This window comes from Mus caroli, chromosome 2 (assembly GCF_900094665.2).
Source record: "Mus caroli chromosome 2, CAROLI_EIJ_v1.1, whole genome shotgun sequence".
Taxonomy (NCBI): domain Eukaryota; kingdom Metazoa; phylum Chordata; class Mammalia; order Rodentia; family Muridae; genus Mus; species Mus caroli.
Genome location: NC_034571.1, coordinates 64,248,744 through 64,263,093, shown reverse-complemented (window position 1 = coordinate 64,263,093; position 14,350 = coordinate 64,248,744). Strand labels below are relative to the sequence as shown.

The window sequence follows — 14,350 nt, the reverse complement described above, 5'->3', positions numbered from 1 at the left end:
TGCCTGCCTCTGCCTCCCCAGTGCTGGGATTAAAGGTGTGCCCGGCTGTGATTCAGTTTTACTTAGACTAAATTACCAGGAAGTAGGAAAAAAAAAAAGTCTAATGACACTGAAGAATACCAGGAGTTTGCTCCTGAAATTACACTTTTTGTATATGCCTATGAAGGTAATTAGTCAAGTTAGGTTTTCTGCATTTACTTTGTGTGTAGACAAGATTATGCTTAAGTAAAATTTTCTAACATAACAATTGGATTGGAATAAAGGCATGTTTCCAAAACAAACATTCTAGCAGATGTAACCTATATTAGAATTTCAAACAGAGGTTGAGCAGGACATGCTGATGCATGCCTTTAATCCTACCACTTGGGAGGCGGTGTGTGTGTGCGCGCACTCGAGTGCATGTGTACTTATCTGTGTGTACATGACTTACCCAGGGCTACACAGAGATCTTGTCATACACACACACCAAAAGAGATTGAAGAAAGTAGTGAATAATGATCTGCAGAGGACTTACAAACGCTAAACACTGTGCAAAGTTCTTCACAACTATAATTTTCCTATTGTATATTGTACTTACAGTATATTGTCCATGACTTCTGAAGAACCATAAGTGAGGCTGTGCTTGTCCCAGACACATACGTACAGAAGCACACATAAATTAGAAAAAACTGACAGCACAGAACACATCTAAACCCACAAAACCTCATGCTTATTTATAATCTCTACTTATCCAAGTAAGAGTTCCCTTAACCGTGCACCCGTTCTTACCCTTAGACTTCGGAATCAGCTCTCCGCAACTGAGTATCCGAACTTCAGCAAATGGTTTGCTAGCAGCATCTGTTTTCTGGTTTTCAATCTCTCTCACAACTTCCTGACCAGAGATCACTTGCCCAAAAACAACATGATGCCTGAAATGTCATGTAAAAATTATTAAATAAAAGCTTCTTACTTTAATACAACAAAATAAAGTATGTTGTAAGATATTAAAATAATCTTTACCCATCTAAATGAGGAGTTGGTTTTGTTGTTCTTTTGGAATTCATCAGATAAAATAAAAACAGAAAAACAAAGTTAGCTTCTAAAAAAACAAAAAAGTGCACTGAACATAAGAAATCATGTGATACCCTTACATAGCAGAGCCTCATGAGTGCAAAGGGTTTCCCATAGAGTTTTACAAAAGCTTGTTCCGAATATAAAAGCCATGCCTATTGACTGCTGAAGACAGTGAGTGCATGCAGTTGACATTTAGAATTATTTCTATCCACTTGTATTTCTACTTGTCACTATGTTTTTATTAAATATTCCTGGTTGTATGATGTTCTGTTGTATTGACACTGCTAAACTTACCAAATCATTCTACTAACTTATGGGTTTAACAATGGAGCTTTTCACCCTTTTTTTTTTTTTTTTTTTTTAAGATTTTATTTTATGAATTCAAGTACACTGTAGTTATCTTCAGACACATCTGAAGAGGGCATGGGATCCCATTACAGATGGTTGTGAGCCAACATGTGGTTGCTGAGAATTGAATTCAGTCATGACCTCTGGAAGAGCAGTCAGTGCTCTTAACCACTGAGCCATCTCTCCAGCCTCACCCTAACCTTTTAAACAGTTAAAGTGGAGGGTTTTAGAGGAATTGAGAGAGGTGGGAACAGTCAGTCTGATGGCTCTGAGATATATTTGCTGAACCTGAATAGAAACAGTCCACTTAATTTCATATATTTTAAAAATTAACTGCCAACATTTAATTGTAGGTACTTCTGCATGAAAATCCAATTTCCAAATCTCTCTGGAATATCTGAAAATGATAGTACCTAGTTTATGGAATATGTAACCATTACTTAGTGTTCCTGTTTTCTTCAACACAGGTTTTAATAGCTGAGATTCTATGTTCCAACAGGCTTACTTATGTTATTCAACTTCTCTAGGCTTTTGAGCTTGTTATCTGTGATATTGAATAAAATTTTGTGTTGAAGAAAAGTTGAATTAAACTGGGTCAACCTCAAACAAGAGCATAATAATTACATGTACTGGGGAAGTTAAGATGGGGTTCAAGGACCCTGATCAAGAGACTTTCAAATCAAACTCACCTGAATCTAAAGAAAGCACTTATTGTTCAATGCATTTTTTGCAAGTACCCCTACCCCTCTTTTATTCTCAAGGTCAACCTCAAAACTATGTAGTTAGAAGCCTGGTATTTGGTTACATAGAGACATACTGGTATATAAAACCTCTTAAGGATAAAACCTCTTAAGGATAGATAAAAAAGCTTGAGTTTGATCCCTAAAATCCACATAGAAAGCTGGGTACAGTAGTGGATGGTACCTGATGTGGTGGATGTATTTCCGATTTTGTTCTCTGACAATGGCAATGTCTTAAGCCACCTATTACTTTTTCAGCAAGCTCTATCACCTGAGACTTTAGTAACCATTCTACTATACCATCAGTGATTGTTTTACTTCTATAATTTTACAATCTCTCTCTTATAAAGGCAATAGGGACAGTTAGCAGGGATATTTGAAACCTTAAATACATACATAAAGAACTGAGAGCCATTTGTATCCTTCCCTCTGTTGGCCATTGATAAGAGAAACTCTTTGTTGTGTTTAACAGCAAAACTCTCATCTATATAAAGAGAAGAAAATTTTCAGTTATATTAGAAGTGTAAGCTCCAAGACACTTATTTTTCAAGACTGGGGAGATGGCTCAGTGGTTAAGAGGCTTGCTGTGCAAACATTGAGGACTCATGTAGAAAACCATGTTGACCATTGCATACTTGTAACCTCAGTGCTGTGGGAGGTAGTAATAGAAAAACTGCCGGGACTTGCTGGCTGATAGCTTGGCTTAGATTCAGTGACACTGTCTCAAAGGAGTAAAGGAGAATGGTAGAACACCTGATGTCTTCCTCTAGCCTGTACACGGGAGGAAATGCTCACATTTGCTTACACATGTGCATATACATCACACTCAAAATAATTCATTTTCCATTCTTGTTCACAATGGATATTTTCCTGTTTGAGACAGGGTCTTGCATTTAAACTAAGTTGGCCTCCAAATCCTTTCTGAACCTCCCCAGTGCTGGTATTACAGTTCAGTGCTACCATGCCTGGCTGGATGTGTTCTTTACTGTCAAACACAACATAACAAGGTCAGGTTATGAAGAAAGAAAGAACCTATTATGAACCAATTTTTACCCCTGTAATTTTAGATTTATTACTAATTTTTCCTCCCTGGTGTAAAGGATTGAACTCAGAACTCCAAGCATGCTATCAAGCTCTCTTATCTCTCAGTCTAAGATACTTAAAAGTTCTTGCCTACCATCAACAATGCCCTGGGTTTGATCCCAGCATTGTACTAAAAATAAATAGCAAGGTTGTAAGAGTCCAGATGTATTTCTTTACATTTTATCCCTTTCACTCATGAGCATGGAGAGAGAAACATCACAGTCTAGACTCATTAACTGAACCTCCATCAGAGCATTATTTACTTCAATGGTAAGAACTTTTCTTTTAATCTTTGATTAGAGTGAGAAAAATGTATGAGAAATTTGAAACAATATTCTCTTGAATACCAAAAGTAAAATATGAAAACCATTAAGTTATCTCTATATTCATATGCTTAATTCCTACTGTAATTTATAGTGAGTAAAAATTCTAAAAACAAATATAAAAACTTTACCTTCAAAGAATCCTCCATAAATAGATTCTCCTCCTCTTCCATTCCCTAGTTATGAAAAACACTCTTAGAACTCAGGATAGTAAACGCAGTCAAATGCTTCTCATCAAGTATGTATACAAATGACTGCACCAATAACACTCAAAGGAACACAACAAATTAAAACACATCAATATAATTTCAATAACAAGAGGACTGACTCTTGTAAATTGTCCTCTGTTCTCCATTTCCCTGTACAACACACACTACCCCAAACCTTTATGTTTAACAAAAAATATGTCTTGTCTTTTATAGGATTCAAAATCTCACCTTCACTGAAGTCACCACCCTGAACCATGAAATCCTTGACAACTCTATGAAAGAGACAGCTCTTATAATGTAATGGCTTCTGAGTTGATTTCCCTGTCCCTTTTTCACCTGGAGAAAGAAATAGTCATAGATCAATGAAAAGACTGAAATATTAGTAAAGCCCATATTATTCTAGAGTACACAGAAATCAATCTCAGATAAAATCTTATTACAACTAGTATTTATTTTTAATTAACTTGAAATTTTTGAACCCAAGTCTATCTTTGTAACTCATGCTGCCATTACACTGACAGTCCTCCTCTCAGCTTCCCAAGGGTTGGGATTACAGGCCCCCTTGCATGTGGTCCAGAATGGTCTTGAATGTATGCTCCTGACTCAGCCTGAGTTTTGACATTATATGTCTTCATCCCAATGCAGGGTTCACAGCTAGTATTTCTAGAAATTAGGACAGTTGAAAATGCAAACAAACCTGTACAAAGGCAGCGAAAGTTCTCACAAGTTTTGGGACATACATCAGAAAATAATTCAAAGACAACTCTTCCAGCTGAAAAAGAAGGTAACTGGTTTAAATATCTTGAGTACAATTTTATATTCTAGTATGTTAATTAGAATATTTTCTTAATTTATATATTTATATAAATATTCTTACCAGGTTGATTATTGATGGCAATGTCAAAAAAACATCGAGGACGCTGGACCTTTATCCCCATGGTTCCAACACTTCAGTCTGTAAGTGCATAAATATGGTACAGTTTTAGGCAGCCAACTAAAATGGCAAAGATTTTCTATTAATGTCTAAAAGCAAAATCTATTGCACATAAATTACAAATGTTGTTGAACTTATTTTACATTTGTCTCCTTGGGGTAACTCACTATGATTCTTGGAGATTAGACTATACTTTGAGGAAAACTAGAAAAGACTTTAAAGATTAAGGCATAGTAATTACTGGGCAGGAGTTATGTTAATCTTCTTTTATTATTCCAATTTTAGTAAATGTGCTCCTAAAGAGAACCATCATTATCATATAATAAATTCCTATTTTACCAACCAAAACCAGATTACTAACCCCATACAGAATACTGTATTAAGTCTGTAAAACTAAAGAACAAAACATGTATATTACCTTTAAGTTGGGGGAAACAATAAAAAACAAAAATCCACCAAGAATGACTGAGCCAATTGTTTTGCTCCTAGGAAAGAAAAATGAGAGCTCTAATTAAAATGTAAGATATTAAAGAAAAATATTCAAGTTTCCAAACAAAACCAAAAATAAATCATCTGTGAAGAAAAGGAAGAGGTTTTGTTTCTGAGGCAAAATCTCATCAAGTATTACCTTCTGGCTAACTTTGTACTCACTTTATAGCCTAGGCTGGCCTACAATTTATGGCAATCCTTCTGCCTCAGCCTCCTGAATGCTGGGATGACAGGTGCATATTACTACACCTGAAATGAAAGGTGGGGATTTTAATAATACTAATATAAGGTAGATAGAATTCTGATCAAAAGCATATTCAATTTTACATGAGGTTACTTCTGGTCATGAGCAACTAACAGCCTATGACAGGCACATAGTACTGTGTGAAATACTATGAAGGTAGCTGTATTTATACAGCAGGTACCTTTTACTTGATAGTGTTTTGTAAATCATTTATTTTAAGGGTTTATAATGTCTAATTATAAGACTTGGTAGGGAATGATACAGTAAGGGGAAGAATTGATAAAGCAAAACTGGCAAGTATTAAATAACAGCCAAGCTAACAGAATACAAAAATAACCATTTCATTTGCTCAGAAGAGATTGAAATACACATGCTTTTATTTAAACTATCACACCTAAATGACTAAAGTGCCTTAGCAAACAGCCTGTGATATGTTACACAGAGTAAGAAATACCCTGAAAGGTCTATACTCATCACTCTAAAGAGTCTTCCTTGCCTCACTTACACATGGTACTCATGTTCTACCACGGAGTTATACCCTGGCACAAATTAGCTGAAAATTTGAGGCAATTATAGATTTATATCCAGTTACAGAAAATAACTTAAGGATTGGCATAGTGGTTCACCTTTTTAAATCCAAACACTGGGGAACTTAAGTCAGGGTAACAGTGATATTCTGTCTTAAAAACACAACAAAACAAAACAAAACAAAAACTACCATGCCCATACCTTTAATCCTAGAACTTGAGAAACAAAAGCAGGTGGATCTGGAGGCTATCCTAGTCTATCTACATGGATCTAGAGACTATCCTAGTCTATCTACATAAAGAGTCAAAGGCAGAGCTACATTAATAGAGAACCTGTCTCAAAACAAAAAAACTAACGAACAATGGTGACACAAAAGATGACTTATATACTATGTCTCTAATGTTACTAAATGGGAAAGCAAAGTGGTACAGCAGTTAGGAACAATTAGCTGCTCTTCAAGAAAACCAAAGTTTAAGTCCCAGCACCCAATGGTCTCTCATAGGCACCTGTAACACTCCAGTTTCAAGGTATCTACTGTCCTCTTGTGACCTTTACAGACATGAACACACATACACACAGGCAAAACACCCCCCCACACAAAATAATAATTTTTAAAATAAATAAAATTGCTAAGATGCTATTACTAATTACTACTAGAGACTTAACAATTGCTAATCATAAATAGGATGTTTCCTCTATATTTATGACTCTTAAATATTACTTAATAATATCTAAAATCTAAAACAATAAGACAAACATCTAATCAACTTCTCATTTTTTCCAAGAAAAAAAGGATTGCCAAGATTACATTACTAAGATATAGAAAATTTAATTCAAAGAAAAATTAAACCCATAAAAATTTCAAGAAAATGGCCATATAATTCTGTATTCCCAGCATTCCAGAGTCATCTTCTAAAACAAACCTAGGCTATGTAGCAAGACTCATTTCAGGAGGGAAAAAAATTTAGCCACCAGTTGTCTCAGAATATAACCAAATCTTTTGGGATTAATTATCTGTGAATATTTGTTTGCCACAAATTCATTTAGCCTGAATGAGTTATAGCTAATCTAATCTCATAAAACCCAGATTTGAATTTTTTGAAAAGTAATTACACCTGGCGCAGTGCCCCATTTTGTAGTGATTAGCACGTGCTGCTCCCATTATAATGATGGAATGCATGTTCTAGTCTGACCTTGTTTCCATTACTGATTATGAACTGTAACCATTATCATCTACTTAATGTTATTATAAACTCAATTTACCTATTTGACTTCCTCAGAAATGAGTGATACTGAATTTTTTTTTTTTCATATTAGAACTACTTTTTTTTGAGACAGGATCATGCAATGTAGCTCAGGTTGAACTTCAACTTTCTATCCTCCTGCTTCCACCTCCTAAGTACTGATTCCAAGAGTACAGCATGATGTTTGGCATGAAAATACTTTGTTTATTGATCTTGTTTTAAATGTTTATTAATCACTTTGCATGTTAACAATAAAATAATTTTTATAAACAAAATGCTAAACTTCTTCAAATGTTTCAGAAACATCAGTGAGTGGTCAGAAATGCATTTTGCACTTTCATCTGTAAAATGATTTCCATATTCACCCTAATGGGTCTTTAAGATGCCAGGGGGAAAAGAATCAGTATATAGGCAGCTAATTATTAAATGGAGTATTTGTAATTAGATAGTAATGTAGTGATTTTATCACATTAAAGAGTATAGTCAGCCGGGCGTGGTGGCGCACGCCTTTAATCCCAGCACTTGGGAGGCAGAGAAGGGCGGATTTCTTAGTTCGAGGCCAGCCTGGTCTACAAAGTGAGTGCCAGGACAGCCAGGGCTACACTGAGAAACCCTGTCTCAAAAAACCAAAAAAAAAAAAAAAAAAGAAAGAGTATAGTCAGCAATACACTGACTCTAAGAGTCTCAATACTTAAAGGGACAGTGGATTTTTTTTTTAAATTAAATTTTCTATATCTTAGTAATGTAATCTTTTAAAAGCCACCATATGGTTGCTAGGATTTGAACTCAGGACCTTCAGAAGAGCAGTCAGTGCTCTTAACCGCTGAACTATCTCTCGCCCCCGAGTGGATTCTTTAAATGACTAGGATGACAACCAAGGCTTTCCTTCTTTGTTCCTTCTAATTCTTCTGGCCATATGTCCCTTAAGATTCAGTTCAGTCACAGTACTCTAGAAACGTCTATCTCCAGGCTGAATGAGCCTCCCTGCGTGCAAATTATAAACTCATCTATAAATTTCACCAAAATCTTCCTGGCTTTTTGTTTTGTTTTTAATTAGATTAGATATCTTCTTCATTTACATTTCAAATGCTATCCCAAAAGTCCCCTATACCCTCCCCCAGCACTTTTGGGTTGTTTTTAAAAAAACAAAAACACAAAACAGTACGCACAACCCCCCCCCCCCAAGATCTTCCATGGTTGTCAAAGATGGCCCTAAACACACCCTGTGTGTCCCAGGCAGGTCATGAACTTATTTAACAGCCTCCTGTCTCAGTTTTTTAAGTATTTGGAAGTATATGCCTGTGTCACAAGTCCCTTCTAAAACTTTGTCTTCTACACAAAGCACAGTGCCACCCCCAGAGACTTCATCATCAAATTGAAAGAATGCTAATTAATGCAAATATGCCTGGAAGCAGTATTCTGTTGTTGTTGGCATTTATTTTTTTGTTTTCATTTTTTTCATAAATAAGTCTTTTCTTTTTTTTAAGATTTATTTTATTTATATCACTACACTGTAGCTGTCTTCAGACACATCAGAAGAGGGCGACGGATCTCATTACAGATTGTTGTGAGCCACCATGTGGTTGCTAGGAATTGAACTCAGGAGCTTTGGAAGAGCAGTCAGTGTTCTTAACCACTGGGCCATCTCCCCAGCCCTTTTTTTTTTTTTTTTTTTTTTTTTTGGTTTTTCGAGACAGGGTGTCTCTGTGTAGCCCTGGCTATCCTGGAACTCACTTTGTAGGCCAAGCTGGCCTCGAACTCTGAAATCTGCCTGCCTCTGCCTCCCCAGTGCTGGGATTAAAGGCGTGCACCACCATGCCCGGCTTGTTTTCATTTTTTTACAAATAGTTTTAAGTAACCTGGCCTGCCATGTAGCTTGAGAATAACATTAAATTCCTTATTCTCTTTCGTCCACCTCCTAACTGCTGGGGTGACAAGTGTGTACCAAAACACCCACACAGATCTTGTGTTTCCTATTATAACCGGTGTTTTCTCCCCTATATATATGCTTTTCACATGAGATATTGTTATTATTGACTCTCCCGAAAGAAAGGTAATATGCTCTTATCAGATAGGCTTATTTTAAAAAATTTAGTGTTTGTTGTTGCTGTTTTGAAACAGGGTTTTTTAATGTAGTCCTGGCCATCCTGGAACTTGAGCTGGCCTAGAACAGAGACCCACACGCCTCCGCTGGATTGAAGAATTAGAACAGCACACCCAAGCATCTGATAGGATAGGTTTGTTGACAAATAACAGGTTCTATATCAGACTCAAGTTAGATTAATTAAAGCTATATTGGATTTTTAAAATTACCTTTTTTTATAAATGTATTTTGCTTTTTTGAATTATGGTACTTCATAAACAAAAAAACATAATTTCTGTAAGCCCTTAACTGCATAAAACATTACATTTAAACTGGTACATTCAAACTGCTATCTCCATTCTTTGACAGTCTAAAGAAAAAAAAATGTCAAATATGGTATTAATACATGATAACAAAATGTCATTCCAGGAAAAAATTTTGGATACCAACATAATAGTCTAGACATGTTCCATGTTTTTAAAGTCAAATTTAAAATAAGTTTATTAAATACGTCTACTACTTGAACAATTTTTAACTTTAGAAGACTGTCTTATTCATCTACAGTATGTATATATGTATGTCTGTACACACACACACACACACACACACACATATATATTAAGGTATTAGTAAAAATATGTACAGACTGGTGAGTTGACTCAGCCATTAATGTCATTTGTCCCTCTTGCTGAGGTTCAATTCCCAGAACCCACACAGTGGTTCACAATCATCTATAACTCCACTCCCAGAGAATCTGACATGCTCTTCTGTCCTCCAAAGACACCAGGCACACATATGCTACACACACACACACACACACACACAGACACACACACATATACATACATGTAGGTAAAACACTCAATGCACACATAAAATTCTAAAAAAGAATATGTGCATATAAACATAAAACCAATATTATGTTGATTAATGCTACACTGATAAGCAGTTTTCAGAAACATTAACATCTAATAATAAAGTATCATTATTTTGTGTTTTCCACATTACCTTGAGAATTTTTTACACTTACTTTTTAGTGGGGCGGTATATGTAATGCACATGTGTGTAGGTCAGAGGACAACTCAGAGGAATTGATTTTTTTCTTCTACTATGTGGCTTCCAGGGAGAGAATTCAGATCCTCAGACTTAGTAGTAAGTGCTTTTACCTGCTGAGTCACTTTTCAGCCTTCTATATTACTTCTAGTATTATTCCCAGGGAAGACTAAGTTTTGAATACAAAGAGAAGGGAACCTTTGTTACATCTAGATTTTTTTAAAAACTTAATTAAAAAAATTTGAGAATTCCATACATGAGTATTATTGTATTTAAATTGCTTCTAACACCCCCTCTCCTACATCCTCCCAAAAGTCCCCTTAAATTCATGACCTCTGTTTTATACACACACACATTCAAACTACTGGGCCCTTTTAATGTTGTTCACATATGCATGTGTTTTAGACTATTTGGGATTGGATAACCTATCAGGGTCTCATCTCTGAAGAGAACTTAAATATCTTCCCGTTTTCAGCAGTCATCAACTGACAATAACTCTTCATCTAGGGGTAGAGTCTTCTGAAATTTTCTTAATCCATACTGGCATGTCAATTGATGTTTGTCATTAAGCAAGTCTTGGAAGATTTGTTTTGTATTCATCTTCCCTTGTCAGGTCTAAAAGACACTTTCTTGATGTTTAGACATTAATTGTCCCCCAAAGGCAGTATGTTAAAGGTTTTGTAACCAGTCTTTGGCACTACCGGGAGATGGAGGATCTTTTAGGAGATGGGGACTAATGGAATGAAGTTGACTCACTGGAGGCGAGTCCTTGAAGGCAGTACTGGGACAGCCCCCTCCCTCCATCCTCTGTTTCCTGGACTCCACAAGAAGACATTTTGCTCTACTGTGTGTCCCCCACCATGTAATGCCTGGCTACAGGATCCAAAGGAACAGGCCAACAGGACTGAGACCTCCAGAACTGGGCAAAAATATATCCCTCCTTTTAAAAAAATTTCCTGCTAGGGAAGCACTTTAACATTCAAACCAGCTTCATCAGCTCACTCTTAAAGTATGCACATGGATCAAATAAAAAATGAAAATTAACTAATTATAAATATTTGCATACATTTATAAATGTATACACTGCTGATGAATTAAGTAAAACAAGCTAACATTTTGAGTTGTCAGGAAAAGTCACCTATGCTTTTCCAAATAGAACCATTTTCTTTAATGTTTTTAATATACACAAACTACTGGTATGAAAAAAATGAGCTGGTAGAAAAACACCACTTAACAGGTATTCTGAAAACTTAGGAGTTAGTTTGTGGTCCAGTGATCTAGCACTTGCCCCCAGTTGTGAAGTCTTGAATCTATGCACACAAACGGAAGTGGAGAAGGGTTAAGAATACAGCTCAGTGGTGCTTGCCCTAACAATGCCAACGACCTCAAACAAAGCAAAAAATGCGCCTTGTCAGTAAAAGTCCAATTATAGCAGTCTTCTCTGAATATTTGAAGTACTGCCTGCACATCTCAAGGTCCAAATTTTGGCCTACAGAAATAAAAATACAATTTTTGTTAAAGATACACACACACACCAACCTACTTAAGGGAGCGAGCAGGACAACCCAATCAATTCAATAAAGCTTAAAGAAACTGTTAAGCAACTAGCTTCTTTTAAACAGAGAGAAATGTAAACTATTTCATGACTAATAACACTCCACATTATTAAAATTAAAGAGTGGGGTCCCTAAGGTGTTTTTGTTTGTCTCATCAAGTTGTTCAGGCTGGCCTTGATTGGTGACCCTTTCTCTTCAGCCCGGAATTATAGACATTGTGACACCAAATCAGGAGTTCCACTTTTAGGTAAGTTAGAAGCAGCCTTTCTAAGTATCTGTGCAGTTCCTGGACTTATGGCAATCTTTTAAAACTTATAAAAAAGGTTTCCTCGAACTGTCCAGTATCTGTTACAAAATAGCAATTACTAGTCATCATATTCTTTATACAATGGGAATGACACGAACACAAATCTTATCCTTTCTGGATTTAGCTTCTGAAAGTTAATATGGACCTTCCAAATTTTCAAAACACTGTATTATTTCTTAAATGTTCTGGTGATCAAAAACAAACAAAGAGAGTCTTTACTTATTAATCTTTACTTAGCGCAAGTAATGTATTCGTGCTAAGAAATCAAACTGAGTGCACAGGGTGGCGCTTCCATAAGGTTGTCCAAAACAATTAGACAACGGATGCCCGCTGAGGTTGACTTTGTTCGACATCAAGAGGAAATACGGAACAAATCAGTTCGTTTCTCCTAAAGGCGAACGGGGTTCAGAAACCATCTTCTCCTCAACAGAATCCTCCTCCCGCAAAGGCCCGGCCGCTTCCAGTCGCTCAGGAGCATGAGAAAACTTCTAAGGCCCTGAGGTTAACATCTCGCACTTGAGTTTTAGGAGTGTCCCTAACACCAAGGGCCTGTGTCACTTAGGCATGCACGCCAGCCGCTGTCCTACGGGAGGAAAAGGTCGGGAGGACCGGAGCCCGCGGTCGATTTTATTCCCGGGGATCCTGGCTCTGCGCCCGTCCCTCCCTAACCCTAACCTGACAGGTCCTCGCGCTGCGCCTCCCCATTCCCTAACCAGACGTCCCACCTACCACGCCGCAGCGCTCCGTCTCCCGGTTCCGAAGCCTCCAAAACGAACCTAGCTCCCGGGAGCCGAGGCTGCCGTCGCTGCCGCCATATTACAGCTTGTGCGGCAAAATGCGTCAGGGAGGAGGTGTGCGCCCGAGCCGGGAGGGCGGGGGCTGGAGAGGAAGAGCCGCTTCCTTCGCCCAGGGGCTCGGCTGCAAGCCGCCGGGCCACCACGGGGCCCCAGGCCGCGCCGCGGTCCCCGGGGCCACCCCTCCGAGCCCGAGCAGCCCAGAGACCTCGACGGAAAGACGGTTACCTCGGCCCAGAGGCCCGCCGCGGCTCCGCCCCTCGCTCTGGGCCCTTCCCGCTCTCGTCCCCAAGGCCCGCAGAAGACGACGCCGCGCCGACAGACGCTCTCGCATCCCTCACCTGCCCTGCCGCGGGCTTCTCGTCTCCCGGCCCGGTCCTGGAAAGCGCTTCAAATCTACCGCCGTCAGGAAAGGCGCTAAAGCCCACTAACCGCCTCCCTCCCCCACAGCCCAGGCCAGGCGTGGAGGGAAGGTGTCGCGCCGGAAGTACGTCAGGGATGGGTGCCGGCGACTCCCGGCGTTCCCGGGCTGACGTCAGCATCTTCTCCTTGAGCTTGTGGGGTCTTTTCTGCCTTTTAAAATACGTTCCCGACCGGTCGCTTGATGGTTTCTGAGAGTTGATTGGATCGGTGTGGGTCCGTCAGAATGTCACAGCGCTCCCGAAATGATGCGCGTCACTTTATAAACAGTGACGTGCTCTGTCGAGGTATTTAGAGAGACGTTCTGCCTCCAAGGAACCTTCAGCAAACGCTCAAAAGCTAGTAACAAAGATGAGCTACTTTCGGGGCGTGGTAGCGCATGCCTTTAATCCCAGTAGTCGGGGGTTAACATTTTATTGAGACAGGGTCTACTATATACCTTGGCTGCCTTGGAGCTCTCTATGTAGATCAGGCTGACTTCAAACTCTTTAAAAAGAGACTACCCTGCCTCTGCCTCTTATCCCAAATGCCTGGTCCAAAATAGGCACAAATACAACCATATGTATTACCTGTATGTATATGCACTATATATGTATAACTGCTTGCAGAGGTCAGAACAGGGTGTCAGATCCTCCCCGTCCCCAAACTGGAGTTAAAAGCATTACGAGACACTCAATATGGGTCTTCCTTCAAGAGCCACAAGTGCTCCTAATGGCTGAGCCATCTCGCCAGTCCTTGGCCATGTGATTTAATTTTCGAGGATGAAATTTGAGACAAAGTGGCATGCTGCTCTAGGCTTTAAGACATTGCCTCTTATTCATTTGCCATCTATTACCCAATATATTCTAATCATCCACAGACAAGGAACTGGCAGGCATTAGAATAACATAATGGAAGGAATTCAGATCCCAGAATAACTACATGGAACAGAAATGCCTCTTA

At 38.5% G+C, this 14,350-nt stretch overlaps 1 protein-coding gene across 3 annotated transcripts in view; it reads right to left on the bottom strand.

Moving 5' to 3' along the window:
• Ppig (peptidylprolyl isomerase G) overlaps positions 1-13,468 on the bottom strand; it is a 27,592-nt gene extending 14,124 nt beyond the window's left edge. The window contains exons 1-10 of one of the 3 annotated variants that reach the window (XM_021183724.2): positions 12,924-13,240; positions 5,342-5,428; positions 5,109-5,175; positions 4,634-4,711; positions 4,454-4,528; positions 3,985-4,092; positions 3,679-3,723; positions 2,538-2,625; positions 1,000-1,029; positions 769-908 (exon numbers count right to left, since the gene is read on the bottom strand). In XM_021183724.2, coding sequence (XP_021039383.1) covers positions 769-908; positions 1,000-1,029; positions 2,538-2,625; positions 3,679-3,723; positions 3,985-4,092; positions 4,454-4,528; positions 4,634-4,694 — 547 coding nt within the window. In that variant the 5' untranslated portion in view covers positions 4,695-4,711; positions 5,109-5,175; positions 5,342-5,428; positions 12,924-13,240. Of the gene's footprint in view, positions 1-768; positions 909-999; positions 1,030-2,537; positions 2,626-3,678; positions 3,724-3,984; positions 4,093-4,453; positions 4,529-4,633; positions 4,712-5,108; positions 5,176-5,341; positions 5,429-12,923; positions 13,241-13,329 lie in introns of those variants that run through there. The other 2 variants (XM_021183715.2, XM_021183705.1) reach the window with 2 other exon arrangements.
• Positions 13,469-14,350: the final 882 nt, after the last annotated feature.